The 18704-nt window shown below is 45.2% G+C and overlaps 1 protein-coding gene across 25 annotated transcripts in view; it reads right to left on the bottom strand.

Moving 5' to 3' along the window:
- CELF2 (CUGBP Elav-like family member 2) overlaps nt 1-18704 on the bottom strand; it is a 547441-nt gene that overhangs the window by 76895 nt on the left and 451842 nt on the right. For all 25 annotated transcript variants that reach the window (XM_053405505.1, XM_053405501.1, XM_053405499.1 and 22 more), the window contains 2 exons: nt 18252-18300; nt 3908-4042 (listed from right to left, as the gene is read on the bottom strand). In XM_053405505.1, the coding sequence (XP_053261480.1) occupies nt 3908-4042; nt 18252-18300 (184 nt within the window). The remainder of the gene's footprint in view (nt 1-3907; nt 4043-18251; nt 18301-18704) is intronic.

An 18704-nucleotide genomic window follows, 5' to 3' on the forward strand; every position in this document is an offset into this window, starting at 1 on the left:
TGCTCCCTGTTAGATTTCTGTTATGCCACTGTGCAGTTTTTGGAGTCACTAGACTCTGTTTACATTCCAGACTGTTGGAAGTCTCATGGGAGACGGATGTTGATGTTACTGGTTTCCTGTTTCCTTGTACAGTTGTTCACTGACTCTCACAGAGAGCAGATGCCTTTCTTTTCTGTCCTGCGTAGTTAGAAATAAACGTAGCAATGTAGCGCACATGTCTCACTCCTTTTGCTGCTGTTTGGATACTCTGCGTAATGAGGGAGCGTGCCTGAAGCCTCATTAAAGGCTTAGGTCGTTAATCAACATTGGAGCAGAGGTTCATGGATTCTGAAGATACGATGACGAGGAGAGCTATTTCAGCTCGGTCATACGGAAGCTCCGACACTCCCCCACCTCTTGCCTTCTGTTCTGTGCATGCACTATGTCATAATTACCATGCCCTGCAGTGCCAACCTCGGCTTGGTGCCCAGTGCGGCGGAACCAGTTGAGCTGCACTAAACCCTCCTCTGCCTCTAAAACACCCAAGGGCATCTATGGGAGTTCAGGGCAGGTCATATAGCACACACAGTTCTGCCTTCCAACAGTGGGGAATGGCCTAAGGGCTTGAGAGGAATGGCTGGCTTCCTCACTCTGTCTAATGGTAGCACTGGCACTGTGACGTAATCTTCTGGCACTGAAGATCAATTAAGAAAAGTGACTACATGGAAGGAGTGTTTCCTCTCCCCCTTGGTGCCCTGCTATTTAATTCTGTTAAATAGATTAGATAAACAGAATCAGGTTGGCCGCCATGAGAACAAGATGCTGGAATGAATGGGCTTTTGACCCGGTCCAGCAGCCAGGCTTTTCTTATGCCCTCAACATTTGTCACCTGCCCATTCGTGCTTGAAAATGCTCGCCCTGCACCTCAAAAATCTATTCTGACAGTGAAATAACAGCAAACCTCAAAGAGAACAAGCGTGCTCAAAATTCTAGATACACAGAAGCTCACAAAGTGTACAGAAAACTGAAAATTCAGAATATAACACGGCTCCTGATGCCAGGGAATGGGAGAGAAGGAAGGTTCCCATTCTAGGACTGAGGATAACTTGAAAACACAGACATCTACATGGGTCCTGCTAGTTTTTAGAATATTGTTTCGGTACTTTCAGGAATTTTCCCCAAGGCGATGTACTAATGCCTTTGGGATACATGTAAGAATTGCAATGAAAATGCATAAACTGTGATTCCCTTGGTATTGACATCTGTTGTATGGCAGCCACACGATGACAGTCCCATATCCATGGAGAACTATGGCAAGGCCACATCTTCCTAGGTTCCTTGAGGATGGGACAGTATTGAGTCAAATGAGTATCTGGTTGGACTCTACATAAGCAGGTCTGTGTGCATTGGGCAGATGTCCAGAATTTTGTAATGGGTAAAGAAAAGCAAAATTCTGTTAAATCTCAGCAGTCAAGTTTCCAGCCTCTTTTGACTGTGGAGATGGGCTTGAAAATGCAGAGATCCAGAGCTGCGCTGAAAGAAACAAAAACTCATGGGGAAAGAAACAAAAACTCATAGGAAGATCATGGGAGTGGAAGATATTTCTTGAACATTGTGTTTGTGTGTGTGTGTGTGTGTGTGTGTGTGTGTGTGTGTAGGGTTACTTGCAGCTTATCTTACTTAAACTTATAAAGGTAGTTGAGATTTCTCCCCCCATATTGATTTTTAATTACAATTTATTAATTAATTAAATCCTCAAGCTGCCTTTCATTCGACGCTCACAGGGCGGTTCACAACGTAAAACTACAAAATGAAAGTTTTAAAAGCAAGGGAAAAGCTTTTTTTAAAAAACAAAAACAAAAAAACCGCGTCCTTTGCCACCTCATAAGTTTAAGTAAGGTATGCAGAACTCCATATATATATATATATATATATATATATATATATATATATATATATTTCTCACCCCAAAGAAAACAGTAGAAAATCAGGATCTATTTTCCAGGGGAGAGTATTTTTGGGAAACTGGGAAGGAAATCTTGGGCTACATTTAACAAGAAGTGATGCCTGATGACATTTCCGAAGCAGAGAGTGATTTACAGAAGTCAGAGTGTTCTGCACAGCTCCTGGCCTCATCTCGTGACTGGCAGATGCTGAATAAATTACGTCAAATAAGAACATGTATGCAAATAAGCTTAATTTGATTTGCATAATTTATCTACGTTGTATAATTCAGCTGGGGGGCCCAGAATTATTTTTATTAAGTGCACAAATATTCCTGTGACTATATTGTTGTGTTTCCCTTTACAATGAATTCCACATTACACTAAGCAGTGAGAAGGTGTGGACTCCTACACAAATTGGAACCAATATGCACCTCCTGATGGTTTTTATGTTATGGTAAATGTCTGATATTTGATGATTAATGACATTTACTGGTATGTCTTAAGACAGCGTATGACTTTTTGTGTCATGAGCCTCTTAAAACACACATACACATTTGCATCTGTGGTCTGATGAATCTCCTTCACCTGCATATGGTGAAAATGATATCATTCAAGGCTCTACAGATTTGTCAGTAAATGTCAGAATTTGCAGATATTACCTTGCTGACCGTCATACAACCCTAAGACCAATAAACATCAGCATACTCCAAATCTATCGCAACATATGCAGTTACAGGGAATGCTACATATTATTTCTTTTCTAGCGGAGTAGATGTGATTAGGAAAGCTTAGTCATTAACAGCTGAGAAGACCTATATGGCCACGCCACGTGCTTTGCGAGTCAACCTCTTCCTACTGTTTCCAAATTCCCCCTGGGATCTGTACCACATAAGTTCCCTCCTTGAATTAGGTCCGCAAATTCGCAGCATGGACCAGGCCGTATCACCCAAACGCATTTAAACAGTGATGGCATGCTACATATCTTCAAGCCCTTTACATAGTTTGCTGCATAAAGGCTGGCTCAAAACATTGCCACCACACTCAGTCAAGGGGTGGACAACCTGTGGGCCTGCAGATGTTGTTGGACTATAACAGGCTTCCTCAACCCCGGCCCTCCAGATGTTTTTGGCCTACAACTCCTATGATCCCTAGCTAGCAGGACCAGTGGTCAAGGATGATGGGAATTGTAGTCCCAAAACATCTGGAGGGCTGAGTTGGAGGAAGCCTGGACTATCATATCTGTCAGGATGGCCAGTGGCCAGGAAAAATGAGTAGTCCAGCCCCGCCTGCAAGTCCACACGAGTTCCCCAGCCCCACGGCTGTCAAGAAACCAAACAGAGGGTAGGACGAAGCAGACAAAGAGGTGCAGATAGGACTAGGCTTGGTTTTGTAAATCTGGAGTCACCAGAGGCAGAGAGCAGGCTTCAGCTGTCCCCAAAGGCACCCTCCTACTTTCTATAGCGTTAGAGGAATGGTTGACATTCACTCCCGTAGAGAAAACTGAACTAGGGGAGAGCATCGCAGTGAAAGCACAACCACCCGCATGATCTTAGGAGGTGATCTGGGCCCAGAGGCAGGCAGGTGAGCACAATGCATCTGGCCACAGGCATTTCTGCAGTATGTAAGCCATTCCCTCATGTGCACCCCACCTGTCAGAATGATGGACATGTAAATTAAAAAATATGGGAGAAACAGGCCCCGTGTGGAATCTCTCTCTCCACCTGTCAAAGAGGGCAATGACATGCCTTAATGTACGTTGCCACAGATAACCTCTTGGGCATTTTATTATTATTATTATTAAGTAAAAGGTGATAATTTCAGCTTCTATTAAAGAATTCGCAAGGGTTCCTCTGTCACATGGCATGCTTCCGAGCATAGCCTCTAGATGCTGACAGAGGCTTCGTCTCCCCCGGCCGTGATCTCCAGCTCCAATTAGCACTTAAAAATAATGATAAGAGGGTTTGTAGGCTTCTTGCACTCACCTCGGCTCAGCCCGTCTGGTCCCCGGAGGATTCGGCATTCTTCTATCTGGCCAAATGGAGAAAACATCACCCTGATATCGTTCTCGTTACACTTCTTCGAAACCATTCCTATGAACAATTTTCTGTCTTCCACAGCTAGGAGATAAAAAAAATAAAAATAACGAATGAGCAAAGGGCAATTCAAACCCCTCTCTTCCCCCTCCCCGTCCCCTCCTTGCTTCATCTGTGATCAATGCTTCATTACCACTTCAAACCGAGAGCTGGTCTTGTGAACATGGCAGCACTAACTGACGGCAAGCCCTGTGGAAAACATTTCGCTGTACATGCAACCTTCTCCCTTTCCTTTCTGGAGTCACTCTCTGCCTTTCTCTTGCAATGGTTCCTCTCCTCTCCCTTCCTTGACCGTCCCTACCCCTCTGGCTCAATCTACTACTACTACTACTAAGCGGTGTGCACAGATTCTAATTTAGATGACATCTACCCTCAACCCTGCCTTCTAATATATGAAAAGAGAAATGAGAATGGATGCCTGAAACAAAGCCTATGAACTCAGGGAAGACTTGTGAGGCATATGGGACACCCCACCCCACCCCAAATCAATTTCAACAAGCTGTATGAAATGGGCAGCAACTATGCCAAAGACAGAATATTGGGGCAGGATTCCCCGCTCTCCTTTACCTACAGCAATACAGTGATTCCCACCCCAAATGAACATTGCTAGTGAGCATCCCCCTATCAGGGCTGAGTCGTTGCAAGATGACTACGGGGGAAACCTAATCCCCAGCAGACTTCTAATGCTGCGCTTGCAAAGATTATTATTTTTTCTTAAGGGGGTGTGGTCAAGTTATTGCTAGATGGTTTCCTTTTCTGTATAGGCTCACGCAAAGTAGGTCAAGGCAGCAGCTGTATGCATTGGATTGAGTTTAAGCAAGCTCACATTCAGAAAGCTTTAAAGCGACAGAGCCCGAAATGGCTTAAAGCTGGGTTGGGATGCGTTGACAAATCTGATGCTCCAGAATTTGGACTCAGCAGGAACCAGAAGCAGATTTCTTACTACCGAAATTGTTTGTCTCACTTAACATTATATATATATATTTTAGAAGAAACACGTTTAGAAAAATTCACAAACCGCTTAATAAAAAAAATCCTGCATAATATAATGTGAAGCAATTGCCAATAACACGCAGATAAAAATCAGCAGATATTTTAAAAGCTTTTAAAACGTTTGCGCCGTTTTGCTGTGTGAATTAATCTACCTGTTGATAGCTGGTCATGCCCAATCTGAGTCTCAAACGAAACAGTTGGATTTTTTGAAAAAATGCTTAAAATGTCCGAGAAGGATATGGGCTGCTCATATCTGAAGTGATTTTTGTTTTGTTTTGGTGAATTTCATTTTAAAAAAGATTAAATTTGCAAAAAACAACAACAAACCAACCCCAAAAAACTCAACAGCTTTGTGTCTGGATTTTCATTTTTTGCAATATGGCTGCCCTAGTGAGTACAGAGGTCCTGAGTTGCCCAGATGACAATAGCTCCCCTCTCAGCCTTGCTGATGTGGTCCAAAGGAAAGCAGAGCAAGAGGTTTGGCACCAACTGGGCTGCAGGAGTTGCGGGAAGGAGGCAGATAAGGTGCCACCAGTGCCGGATTTGCAGTTATCCTTCAAAATTCACAGCTTTCCAAATTTTGCAATGCAGTTCTTCAACCAGTGTTTACAAATATGCATGTATTAGGGGGAAATGTGTATAGAAATTGATGTATTACGGTAAATTAATATTTTGTTGGAAGCCGCCCAGAGTGGCTGGGGAAGCCCAGCCAGATGGGCGGGGTATAAATAATAAATTAATTTTATTATTATTATTATTATTATTATTTAGAAATGAAGATTTTAGTGAAAATACAGAAATGCATGGTGTTAAGAGAAGTTGCTCGCAAACAGTGCTGGATTTACGTATAAGCTAAACAAGCTATAGCTTAGGGCCCCACTCTCTTGGGGGCCCCCAAAAAATTTAAAGGAAAAAAAACCTGGACGTACATTTCCAAAATGTAAGATAAAAATAAATAAAATAAAACCTACATACAGCAACAGTGTTTTGTGTTGTGTAGGCTCCTATGATGTAAGTAATGGCCTGCTAGCCTGCTCCCTAAAATATCACCGGTTTGCTCATTTCTATATACAGTGGTACCTTATTAACTGTATTTCAGTTCAACAATTGCTTTGATAAAATACATATTTTGTTACGTGCAAATGGCTTTAGATACCTATTAGGTCCATAAATTACCATATAGCATATATCCAACACAAAAAACAGCGACCATTTGTTGTGGACAAGGGACAGCTGGACATATCAAGGGCCCCATTACCTTAGGGCCTCTTCTAACCTAAATCTGGCCCTGGGTGCCATCCAACGTCTTAGGACTCCGTTCTGGATTTCTGTAGGGTTTCGTCCTTTGCCTTTTCCCACAAACCTTTTCCCATCAAGTCTGCAGTAGGGGCGATGGGCCAAGACAGTCCTGCCCCTAATTGCCAAGGTCCTCACCTGGATTAGCTCCTTTGCGCTTGCAATTTACTTTTTAAAAAGCCAGCCACACCCTTGCTGGTGCTATACAGTAGTTAGGCATCAGAGGGCCAGTGGTCTGATTCAGTATAAAGGCAGCTTCCTATGCCTCATGTGCATGAACTGAGCATGTGCGAGAAAAGTGTGTTCTCCTTCATGGAGAGCATGTGTTGTGGTGGGGGCTAGCAAGATACCCACTGTTGCTGGGTGGGAAAAGAGTTTGGCCACCATTATCATGGAGCTTCCTGTTGCTGGGGAGATTTATATGTTGCCATTTTGTGTTTGACAGCCATAGCCTTTAAATACCTTGCGCACAGTGTTGAGCTTCCTCTTTTTGCTGCGCACATCGGATCACCCTCCCTCCCTATGTTCAGGGTTGTTCACTTGACCTTGTTATGCCTGTCATGGGGTCGTCTGCTTTTGGGGGCCCGGTAGGAATTTTGTCCATTTGGCTGATTGGCTTGTGCCATTTGGTTTTTGCCTACTGCGTAGCAAATCGTCACAACTTGTAACGTTGCGGTTAGGCATTGGTTTTATGAATTGGTTGGTGGAGGGGTATGGATTGGCTGTGCCTGCCCCTCCAAATGCTGCTGCTGCAAGGGTATTCCGTTAAAGGAATCCAGGGGCTCGCCATGCTTTTGTCCGAACCCCTGTCAAGAGCCCCTGGGAGCATTTGGGGGGAGGTGAGAACATGGTACCCAGCTGCACCTCTCCCCCCAAATGTTTTCCCTTACTGACTTTACATGCATGCAAATGTCAGTCTGTCCCCGTGTGGGGTCAGATAGTCTAAGCAATGCCTAAGCAACCACTCACATTTCTTGTATTTTCAATAAAGTTGTGGCCAAAATTATGCCAAAAACCTTAAACTAAAATCTTGTGTCAATGGTGTTTTATTGGGGGGGTGTCTTGGGGACCTCGACACGCAAACATGCCTCACTGTTCTACAACATGTCTTTGCTCTGTGGCCAACAGCTGTGCTTCTTCAGCAAACAGGCTGAGGTGGAAAGCGTTCCCTGAAGACGGAAGCTTGAAAGCCGCCGATCGAGTCTTTCCTTTTATTCCTTCTCCTTCTTTGATCACGTGCAACCCCAGGGGGTGGCGGGAAAAGGGGGTCTTAAGCGACAGGGGACAGATGTCAGATAAGAGACATCCAAGACCAGACCTATAACACGATGGATCTGAAAGGCTTGGAAGATTGCCAAGTCACTGTTCTTGTCCATCTTCCTCCAAACCGCAAGTGCTTATTATACAGCAGATACCCTGTTCCTTCCTTGGCTCTGGAAATGTCATGCAAATTCTATGCACTGCTAATGAGCACATAGTCAGCGCTGGTAGGGAAGCGCGGAGAAATCGTTCCTCCAGAGAACCTGCCATTCAGTTATTTATTTCTATTATTGTGCAAATTATTTTAGTAATGAAGGAGTTCTTTCGTTTCCATTCCACTGGGGGACGGATGGGGGAGGAGAGGGGGAAAAAATCTTCCTTGAGCCCCCTCCCCTTCTCCCCATCCAGGAATATTAGCAAGCATTTGCTGGGGGGCAGGGGGGACATGTAGTACCGTACAGAGAAAACCAGCATATTTTCGTTCTGTTTTATGTGTCTCACAGCTTTGATACTTTTTTTTGTGCACTATGCATAACTATATAGCGGTGAAAGTGTGTACGTCTGTGTCTTGGGTTAGCTGTGTTGAGGCACTCAACTGTTTATCGCTCCCTAGAGCACCATCAAGTAATTTCCCCCCAAATATTCATGCACAGTTAGCAACATTATTCTGCTATTTCATACTAGCTGGCATACGGAAAACATGCTTCCCCGCCCAGGAAAAAAGATAGCAACTGAACCATTAAGGAAAGCAAACAAACTGGTGCGTTCCCGTTTGGGCCTCAATCCAAATTTCACGAAGAACAAAGCTTTATTGTAGAGTACAATTTACCAGGTATAAGGTCTCCATTTTGGTCCTCAGAACTGCTTCATTGGGGCAAGATCACCAGGCCTGCATTGTTTTGGTTTCTTTGAATAAAGAGTTAACGTCACTGACATTTTATTTTATTTTTTATATTTTTGCCAACCATTTCCTGACACCAGCTCCTAACACACCCTTACTCTACCTCAGGGGTAGGCAAACTAAGGCCTGGGGGCCGGACCCAGCCCAATCGCCCGGTCCGGGAATCAGCGTGTTTTTACATGAGTAGAATGTGTGCTTTTATTTAAAATGCATCTCTGGGTTATTTGTGGGGGATAGGAATTCGTTCATTACCCCCCCCCCCCAAATGTAGTCCGGTGTCAGGGAACTGCCATCAGAACAGGGGCGGAAACAGAGGGGCCGTCGTGTTACAGGGAGCCTCTGAAAATCTTGCGAAGCAGTTCTTCCGGTGATGAGGAAAGCCCCACCTCCAGTGGGGAAGAGGAGAAAGGATCAGAGGATGCTGCTGGGAGCCTCAGCACAGCTCCTGGCCAAGCCGGCCAGGAGGGAAGCACGCCTCTTCCATCGCACACCCTGTGCAGAGGTCTAAAGTGCAAAGAGGGAGTAACGAGACTTTTGTGCTGGGGGAGGTCCAGGAAACAACCACTCCCAGATTCTGCTAGCGATTGAGGCAGACATGAACTTGTGGCTCTGCACTGTAAATCGTTTGCACCAAAATGAAATCTGTAAAAGACAGGTCGAAGTCCTGCCTGATTACTCATGAGCAACCACCACTGCCATCTGACATCTGCCCCCCCCACAAGGTCTGAGGGGCAGTGGACCGGCCCCCTGCTGGAAAAGTTTGCAGATCCCTGCTCTACCTCCTATTGCTCCCCAAAGGTGAAAAATGTTCTTCACCTTGCAAAGCTGGGTTGAGATAGAAGGCGATGGAGATATTTGATGACTTTCAAAGAGGCTCAGATGGGCTTCACCTTAAGTGGAAAATGATGTTCTGAGCATAGGAGCCAACACCTAGGCCTCCCCCATTAAAATATTTTAGGGGCTTTCCCCCCTAATTGATGGGCATTGCCATGGTGTGCATGCATAATGTCTTGTGACTGATTATTCGGGGTGCAGCTTACCTGCTCCCAATATTTTATTCAAGTTCTGAGCACCCCTGGTTCTGAGCATTTCTCCCAGGGGCAATGAAGATGAATGTTGGAAGATTCAGGACAGGCGAACAAAAGAAATAGCCTGTTCACACAGCAGATGGTTAAACTATGGAACTCACTTCTACAAGGAGGCAGTGATGGCCACTAACTTGGATGGCTTTAAGACAGGACTTTTATGTTCTTAAAACTTGCAGTCCAACAGACATGCATTTATAGTCAATTCTGAAGGCCCACATAATTAGGGCTTCGTTAGCTGATGAAAGGTTGTGGCCTTGAATAGTTGCTTGAATAAAATGCAACTAAATGCGCAAATAAGTGTGGAATGGCATATTATGGGAAACCACCCAAAATGGCATCTGGGGCTGTGTACACACATTTAAAGCAGTCCCCTCCCAAGAATCCTGGGAACTATAGTTTGTGAAGGGTGTTGGGAATCGTAGCTCCGTGAAGTCAAAAGCACAGTTCCCAGGATTCTTTGGGAAGGAAGGAAATGTGCTTACATGTATGGTGTGATTGGCAGATGAAGATGATGGACTTTCGGAGCTAGTTGACCTGACTGGAAGAATCCACGACCAGAAAGAAGAGGAATACCAAGAAGACTGGAAGAAATTTAAGGACTATTTGAACAAATATTGTAATATAAAAAATTAGAAAACACTTGAAAGTACCAAATAGGCCTAGGATTAAACTAGGATTTAATTAAATAAATTGGATTCAGAACAATAAGAAAAGTGAACAAATTAGATTATAATTGGAAGTATTTTTGTTTAATAATGATATTGGAAAGCTGTTACAATCAGATACAAGGAAGTTCAGAAGGGAGGGACTAGAGGAAGTCAATTAATATGTACACAAAGTTGGATTTTTAAAGGATTAAGTTTGTTTTTATTGTGTATTTGTTATGGTGGTGGGTGGGAGGGATTTTGTATTGTATGGTTGTTTTTCCTCTGATGTATCTTTTCTTTTTATGTCTTTGTTTTTGTTTGTTGTTTTGTTATGTGATATTCGTTATAATTCTGGGAAATCTAATAAAAATTGAAAAAATAAAAATAAAAATAAATGTATGGTGTGAACACAGTCCCTGAGTAAAGCATGCTGCTCCACTCCTGCCATGTAACAATGTCAAAAAACTTAAGTCATCCCAGGAGGCAGACGATGATGTGGAACATGGGCAGCGAACGATGTCATTAGAATATACCTTATGCTTTATAACATTTCCAAGGAGGAAGGACCTGCGTTTTATCGCAACCCATTTACATATCAAGGAGGGCTCTTTAGGAGTGGTCCATCAGTTCGTAAGGTATTTCGGATGCGATGTTCAGCATTAAATAACTTGTCTGAAAGGGGCAGGCATTGTGACAAGTTAAATTAAAACTGAGCGTACGTGGAGGGCGGCAGAAGAACTTTGTAAAGCCAGACACCTTTCCCTTCTCTCCCTGTAGATGTACAAGGGAAGGCGGCCGCTGCTTCAACTTCCCTTTCTCCTCCGCCACCCCGAGAAAAACAACAACAACAAAGGTTTTGTTTTTAATTTTCCAAACTGCTGCAGATGATGAATTCCCTACTGGCCTGCTCAAGTTTCGCTGGTAAACTGATAAATACGGCAAATTAACTAAAACGATTTCACAGGTTTTCAGCTGGAGGCTGATTTTATAGTAAATTAAACACCCGGCTCATGTATACTGTATATCTTTTACAAAACGCTGCATTCAAGAGAACTGACTCAAGAGTAAAAAAACAACAACACCACACACACACAAACCAATACATAGCTATGGATCAGCACCGCTGTTTTGCAATTTCTGCTGATAGATCTCCGGAAGGAACCAGATGCATTGACTCTAAAGGAACAAAGCACAAACTGACCTGGTTTTCAGCAAAGGAGAAGCAGCACCTTTCGCACAGGATCTAACCCTGCTGATACCTACTGGTTTTTAAAGTGGTGACCGAGGGGCTGGGCAACTTTTTTTCTATCTCAAACACCACATTCTGAGCTGGCATGAGACTTCTTAATCTCAGGGTTGTGGGTTTGAGTCCCCCGTCAGGCAACATATTCCTGCATTGCAGGAGGCTGGATGAGATGACTCTTGTTTTGTGGAGATTCCCCCCCCCCCCCAGCCTGGGCCGGTACCCCCGGTGGGCAGGGCCAAGAAAAAAGCACCGGGAGCAATGGATGTGACTTGTTTAAAATTACTTATTAATCTTCATTACATTTTGAAAGGCTCAGGCCAATGACCTATCTCATCCAGCAACCTGTTCCCTTCATTGGCCAATCAGAACCTTGCCCAGCAACTATTATTCAGAGGTGTGCTGTCCCCAAGACTGGAGGCGATCTGCAGCCATCACTACAGGCCTGCACCAACAGCTTTATCCTCCATGAATCTGCCTACTTGTCATTTTGAGTAGATATGAATACCATATAAACCAACCCAGACTTTGCGTTCATCATCTAAAGCCCGTCTTCGTGTGCCTGCTCCACATGTTGTCTGGAGGGTGGCAACACAAGAACGGGGCCTTCTCTGTAGTGGCTCCCTATTTGTGGAATGCTCTCCCCAGGGAGGTTTGCCTGGAGCCTTCATTATACACCTTTAGGTGCCAGGTGAAAATGTTCCTCTTAAACCAGGCCTTAGGCTGATTCATATTCTACGGCCTTTTAAATGTGTTTGTGGGAGGCGGGATATAGCTTTGTTTTTTAACTATGTATTACTTTTATCCTGCATTTTTATCTCGAGAACCGCCCTGAGATCTTTGGATGAAGGGCGGTATATGCAAATAATAATAATAATAATAATAATAATAATAATAATAATAATAATGCCTGCTCCTTGGTCAAAACCATGCTACTGAATCACTTACCAGCAGGGCCAGCTCAAGCCATTTTGCTGCCTGAGGCAAACATCAAGATGGCTACACCTTCACATTTAATGTACAAAAACTAACCAGATTGGCAGCAACTGAACCTTCCTTAAGCACTGGTGATGGGACAGTATCTTCTACTACATCTGAGTAGCTCACAAAAAGCTCTGTCTTCCACCATTTGCCACCAAAGGCAGCCGCCTCACTCCGCCTCATGGTAGGGTCGGCGTTGTGTAACCTGCTCAGTGCCAATTTAAATGCATCACAATAAGAGTCCTGATTCCTTTCTCCCAGCTGGTGGGCACCCGTCCGCCTTGAGGGACAATGTACCACACCTCTGCTGGTGAAGTCAAACTGCTAGCGGCACATCAGCACCAGTTTCAAGTCTCTGTTCCTCAACAGACAAAAGCCCGTCCTCGCTGGTAGGACCCCGCCATGTTCCGACTTTGCAGAAGAAAAGATTTAAAAATTCTAAAAGGAACAAAGTGCTGAATTGAAAGTAGTAATTAAATGCCATATGTTAGCACTAACACGTAGGGGAAAGAAGTTGCTAATTAATTCAGGCAGATTTAGATCCAGGTGTGACACGGACAGATTGCACGCTTGGGGTTTTTGCAGGGATTTGAAATTTCTCCCTTTCTTCCTCCCCCTCGTCTACACGCTCGGAATATATTATTAAAAAACACACACAAAAAACAACCCTTTGATTTATAGGAAAGCTGTTAACTCTTTCCATATGAGTAAAAGCGGCTTATACATCAGCACCCATGTTTACAAATAGATTTCAAGATCTGTTTAGGCCAGCAGGCTACTGATTCTTCCTTTGACCCCCCAGCTTGAATGAAAGCATGTCTTGAGTTGCACCTGCAGAGAAACATGTTCTTTGGGGTCATCTGGTTTCATGGTGACATCAGGTGATGGATAGCTCCGCCCACCTGCAAGGAGGGCCACTGGGGATGGGGGAGCTCAGAATAAAGCGTGCCGGCCAAATCCTGTTCCTCGTTCCCAATGAGTAGTTCATCCTGAGAACACAAGCAAGGAGGATGCAAAACAGTCCTGCCTTCTGCAGCTACAGCTTCAGGCTTTTGCACATGTGGAAGAGTAATACTACTACTACTAGTAGTAATAATAATAATAAAAATCTTCATCATCTTTATACCCCGCCAATCTTTATACCCAGCCACTCAGGGCAGCTTCCAACAAATATAAAAACATAAAAGGACCCCTTGACGGTTAAGTCCAGTCAAAGGAGACTATGGGGTTGCAGCACTCATCTCGCTTTCAGGCCGAGGGAGCCGGCGTTTGTCCACAGACAGCTTTCTGGGTCATGTGGCCAGCATGACTAAACTGCTTCTGGCACAACGGAACACTGTGACGGAAAGCAGAGTGCACAGAAACACCGTTTACCCTTCCCGCCAGAGCGGTACCTATTTATCTACTTGCACTGGTATGCTTTCAAACTGCTAGGTTGGCAGGGGCTGGGACAGAGCAACAGGAGCTCACCCTGTCACGGGGATTCGAACCGCCAACCTTCCGATTGGCAAGCCCAAGAGGCTCAGTGGTTTAGACCACAGCGCCACCCGCGTCCAACAAATACAGAAACACAATAAAACACTAAAAGGCTTCCCTATACAAAGCTGCCTTCAGATGTCTTCCAAAGGTTATATACTCATCCCCTTGACATCTGAGGGGAGGGCGTTCCACAGGGCGGGCGCCACTACTGAGAAGGCCCTCTGCCTGCTTCCCCATAACTTCACTTCTCGCAGTGAGGGAACTGCCAGAAGGCCCTCGGAGCTGGACCTCAGCGCCCGGGTTGAACAATTGGAGGGGCGGGGGGAGACGCTCCTTCAGGTATACAGGCCTGAGGCTGTTTAGGAAAGACTATCAACAGACTTAGGGACACGGGTGGCGCTGTGGGTTAAAGCCTCAGTGCCTAGGACTTGCCGATCGAAAGGTCGGCGGTTCGAATCCCCGCGGCGGGGTGCGCTCCCGTCGCTCGGTCCCAGCGCCTGCCAACCTAGCAGTTCGAAAGCACCCTCGGGTGCAAGTAGATAAATAGGGACCGCTTACCAGCGGGAAGGTAAACGGCGTTCCGTGTGCTGCGCTGGCTCGCCAGATGCAGCTTGTCACGCTGGCCACGTGACCCGGAAGTGTCTCCGGACAGCGCTGGCCCACGGCCTCTTGAGTGAGATGGGCGCACAACCCCAGAGTCTGTCAAGACTGGCCTGCATGGGCAGGGGTACCTTTACCTTACTATCAACAGACTATGGTGCTGGAGGAGACTCCTGAGAGTCCCATGGACTGCAAGAAAATCAAACCTATCCATTCTTAAGGAAATCAGCCCTGAGTGCTCACTGGAAGGACAGATCCTGAAGCTGAGGCTCCAATACTTTGGCCACCTCATGAGAAGAGAAGACTCCCTGGAAAAGACCCTGATGTTCGGAAAGATTGAGGGCACAAGGAGAAGGGGACAACAGAGAATGAGATTGACAGTGTTCTCGAAGCTACTAGCATGAGTTTGACCAAGTTGCGGGAGACAGTGGAAGACAGGAGTGCCTGGCGTGCTCTGGTCCAGGGGGTCACGAAGAGTCGGACATGACTAAACAACAATCAACAGTTGCCAGGCATGATGGCTGTGTCTTACTTCTACTATCGGAGGCAGTCTGCTGGCTTCCATCCCTTCTCCTCCCATTGCACCAGCCCCAAATCTTTTCTGGAGGCGATTTTCCCAAATGTGGGAAACTCAACTGCATAATTTATGGACCCTCAAGGAGAGGAAAAGGAAATTCCGTTGCCTACAAAAAAGCTCATTGTGTAGGGAGATCTGGAGCATGGGCTAGGGCTCATCATGTCAAGCTGCACTTTCAGATAGCACAAATGTGTGTTTGAGGGGTGGGGCTAGATTAATTGGCGGCTGGCATGCCTGGAGGAAGCCCGCCCCCAAGATCATTCCCCCTGCCCACAGCTGGAGTTACACCTGGAGCAACTTTATGAAATACTTGCCAATATTTCACCAATGCCAGTGAGTCAGCCTTGCAAACACGCTAGCCACAATATGGTTAAAAAAACAAACACTTTTGCATTTTTTGTGCTGTCAAAACGGACAGCACAAAGACTTAATATTCTTCTGAACTTCACAGGATCCATGGAGAAATGAGAAAATGGGAAGCACCATAATTAACCCCCCTCCCTTCCCCCCAAAAAAAGAGAAAGAAAAAGAAAGAAAGAACCCCTCTCTTAACTCTGCAGAGAGATTTAGGGCCCAGTCATCATTTACATTTGCAGGTATTTAAATCTCTAAGTGCATGGCTTCTGCCCTGATTACTAATTAATGAAGAGCAAAGTTGCCTGCTGGAAGGAAGCGGCTATGATTATTTCTGCCATGAGGGAAAAGCAAAGTTCTTGCAATCTAAGAAGGCAGGAGATTTCTTTGACATGCCTCTTAGCAAATTATAGGAATCAAGGGGCCAAGCAAGGCTAGATTAAAAACCAAACACGCCATGGCGGCCGTGCCGCTCCTTGCAGAACCCTGCTTGGCACAATTCAGACTCATTTAAGCTCGCTGCATGTTTTGCATGTCACAGAGATGCCTCCCAATCAATAGGGCTGCCTTTGACCTGATTTCTGCCCTGCCTTGTGCAACCTGGAGGGAGGAGAGCCAAGGCAAGGTGAATCTGTACAGTGGAGGCTGGTCTCTGAGGAAAATAAAAATCTGGCATTGCCTCACCAACCTCAGGTCTTACAGTCAGCCAGGGCGTGGCTCTGCCTGACATTGGCTCTGGAGCCATCTACCGTTGGTCTCCCTGCCTTCCAACCTTGTTGTTGTTGTTTAGTTGTGTCCCACTCTTCGTGACCCCATGGACCAGAGCATGCCAGGCACTCTTGTCTTCCACTGCCTCCCGCAGTTTGGTCAAACTCATGCTGGTAGCTTAGAGAACACTGTCCAACCATCTCGTCCTCTGTCGTCCCCTTCTCCTTGTGCCCTCCATCTTTCCCAACATCAGGGTCTTTTCCAGGGAGTCTTCTCTTCTCATGAGGTGGCCAACACCAACACCATATGGCATTTAATTACTTGATATAACACACTTTTACCTCTCATCCCAATAAACTATTGCTTGGTTTGTAACCGATATCAGCCTATGAGTAAAACAACTTTCCCCAACCTGGTGCCCTCCAGCTGCTGTTGGGCTCCAGCTCCCATCAGCACCAGGCAGCATGGTTACTGGTCGTGATGATGGGAGTTGTAGTCCAACAACATGGGGAGGGTACCTGGCTAGAGGAATCACTAGGGAGATCAGCCATGAAGAACTGCCCAACTGCCTAGGAAGCAACAGAAGATATTCTTGCCAGTAAGAGCCGTAAGTCTGGACCCACTTTTTTGATCTAAGCCAGAAAGGGATTCTGCTCTCTGCTGTTTTACTCCTATGGAGAGAAGGTTGACTGGTGCCATCTTAAAAAGCAGAGACATCACCTTGCCAACAAAGGTCCATATAGTTAAAGCTATGGTTTTCCCAGTAGTCATGTATGGAAGAGAGAGCTGGACCATAAAGAAGGCTGATCGCCAAAGAATTGATGCTTTCAAATTATGGTGCTCTGGTCCATGGGGTCACGAAGAGTCGGACACGACTAAACAACTAAACAACAACATCAAGTAGTCAGTACTGGAGTTTAGAAAGCCTATGAATTCTGAATTCTTTGCTCATAGGAAGAGCCACTTGGAGAGCGTTGCCCACCCCCAGTTTTTTAAAAATATTACATATCACCCACAGGCCACCCAATATTTTCTCCAAGTTTCGGGATACTTGAGAAATCATTTTATATATTAATTTTAGCAGACTTTGAACTTACCTTATTTATGAGGTGGCCAAGTGTTTATGAAGTGTTTGTGATCAGGTGTACAATAATTTCCCAGGGGTCTGCAGCCTGCCCACCCCACACTTTATCAAAGCCATGTAATCTCCTTAGCTGGGCTTTCCCATAAATGTGGGCATCCAGGAAGGCTACCGAACGCATCCACTGGAGGGATGATTTGTAGAATGAAAGGGAAGACACTCACAAACATCCTTTGACCACCTCAAAGGTAACAACAGCGACAGCATAAACCCCACATTCTATCCATGAGAATTTTCCCAAAATTCCACCTCTTGCTAATTCCCAAATGCAGTGTCTCATTTGATGGGAAATGGTCAAAAGGAGACAGAGAAATTTTCTCAGGGAAGCAATTGACTAGAGGACATTTGCATCAACACTCATATTGCCATAGCATATGGGTCATCCTGGCGATTCCTTCCTTTGAATTTTTCCTTCTTTGTGGAGGTAAATGGGAGTTCAAGAGAGGCCTGTGTTTTCTCTAGGCCTGATACAGTGTCATGAATGGGGCCGCCAAGCGTGTAATGAGAACATAGCAAGAACGTAATAAGAGTCCTCCTGGATCGGGCCAAAGGTCTATCTAGTCCAACATTCTCTTCTCACATTGACCAACCAGATGCCTATAGGAAGGTCGCAAGTAAGGACCTGAGCCCAATAGTTCTTTCCCCACTTATGACTGCCAGCAGAGGCCAAGGGCAGCCATCATAGCTAGCAGCCATTGACAACCTTGCGCTCCATGAACTTGTCTAACCCTCTTTAAAAGCCATTCAAGTTGGAGAGCATCACTACCACTTGTGGAAGCAAATCCCATAGTTTAACAAACAACACAGCCTGTTCTTCCCAACCCCCAAGGAGAAGGAGAAGAAGAAGAAGGAGAAGGAGAAGGAGAAGAAGAAGAAGAAGAAGAAGAAGAAGAAGAAGAAGAAGAAGAAGAAGAAGAAGAAGAAGACAGGGCAACATTTAAGTATGAAACAGGTTGACCACCTACCGTTGGATTTTTCACTATCTGCCGGTTTCATCTGAATGGGATGATGCATCTAGAAGCAACAGACAACAAAAAGAAAAAAGAAAGTAAAGCAGGTTGGAGTGCCACAAGTCAAACATGGTTAATTTTTCATTTGCTTTGGACGTGTTGTAGCCATTGGGGGGAGTTACGTGGGAGGCACGATCAATACTTAGTAGGGAGCAGTTGTAGCTCACTGGCAGAACACATCTCGACCGTGTCAGACAGTCCTCGATCCAAACCATGGCACCGCCTAAACATACTGGGTAGAACGGCTAGGAAAGAAGCCTGTGTGATACTCTAATCAGCTCGTGCCTGTCAGCATAAACATTATTTAGCTAGATAGGACAGAGATTCAATCCACGGTATATTATTTAATAGGCTAGCAATCCAAAAGGCATCAGTTCCAAGCACCGTCGGTTTTTCTGCTAAAAGGAA

Source organism: Podarcis raffonei, chromosome 10, assembly GCF_027172205.1.
Source record: "Podarcis raffonei isolate rPodRaf1 chromosome 10, rPodRaf1.pri, whole genome shotgun sequence".
NCBI classification, from domain to species: domain Eukaryota; kingdom Metazoa; phylum Chordata; class Lepidosauria; order Squamata; family Lacertidae; genus Podarcis; species Podarcis raffonei.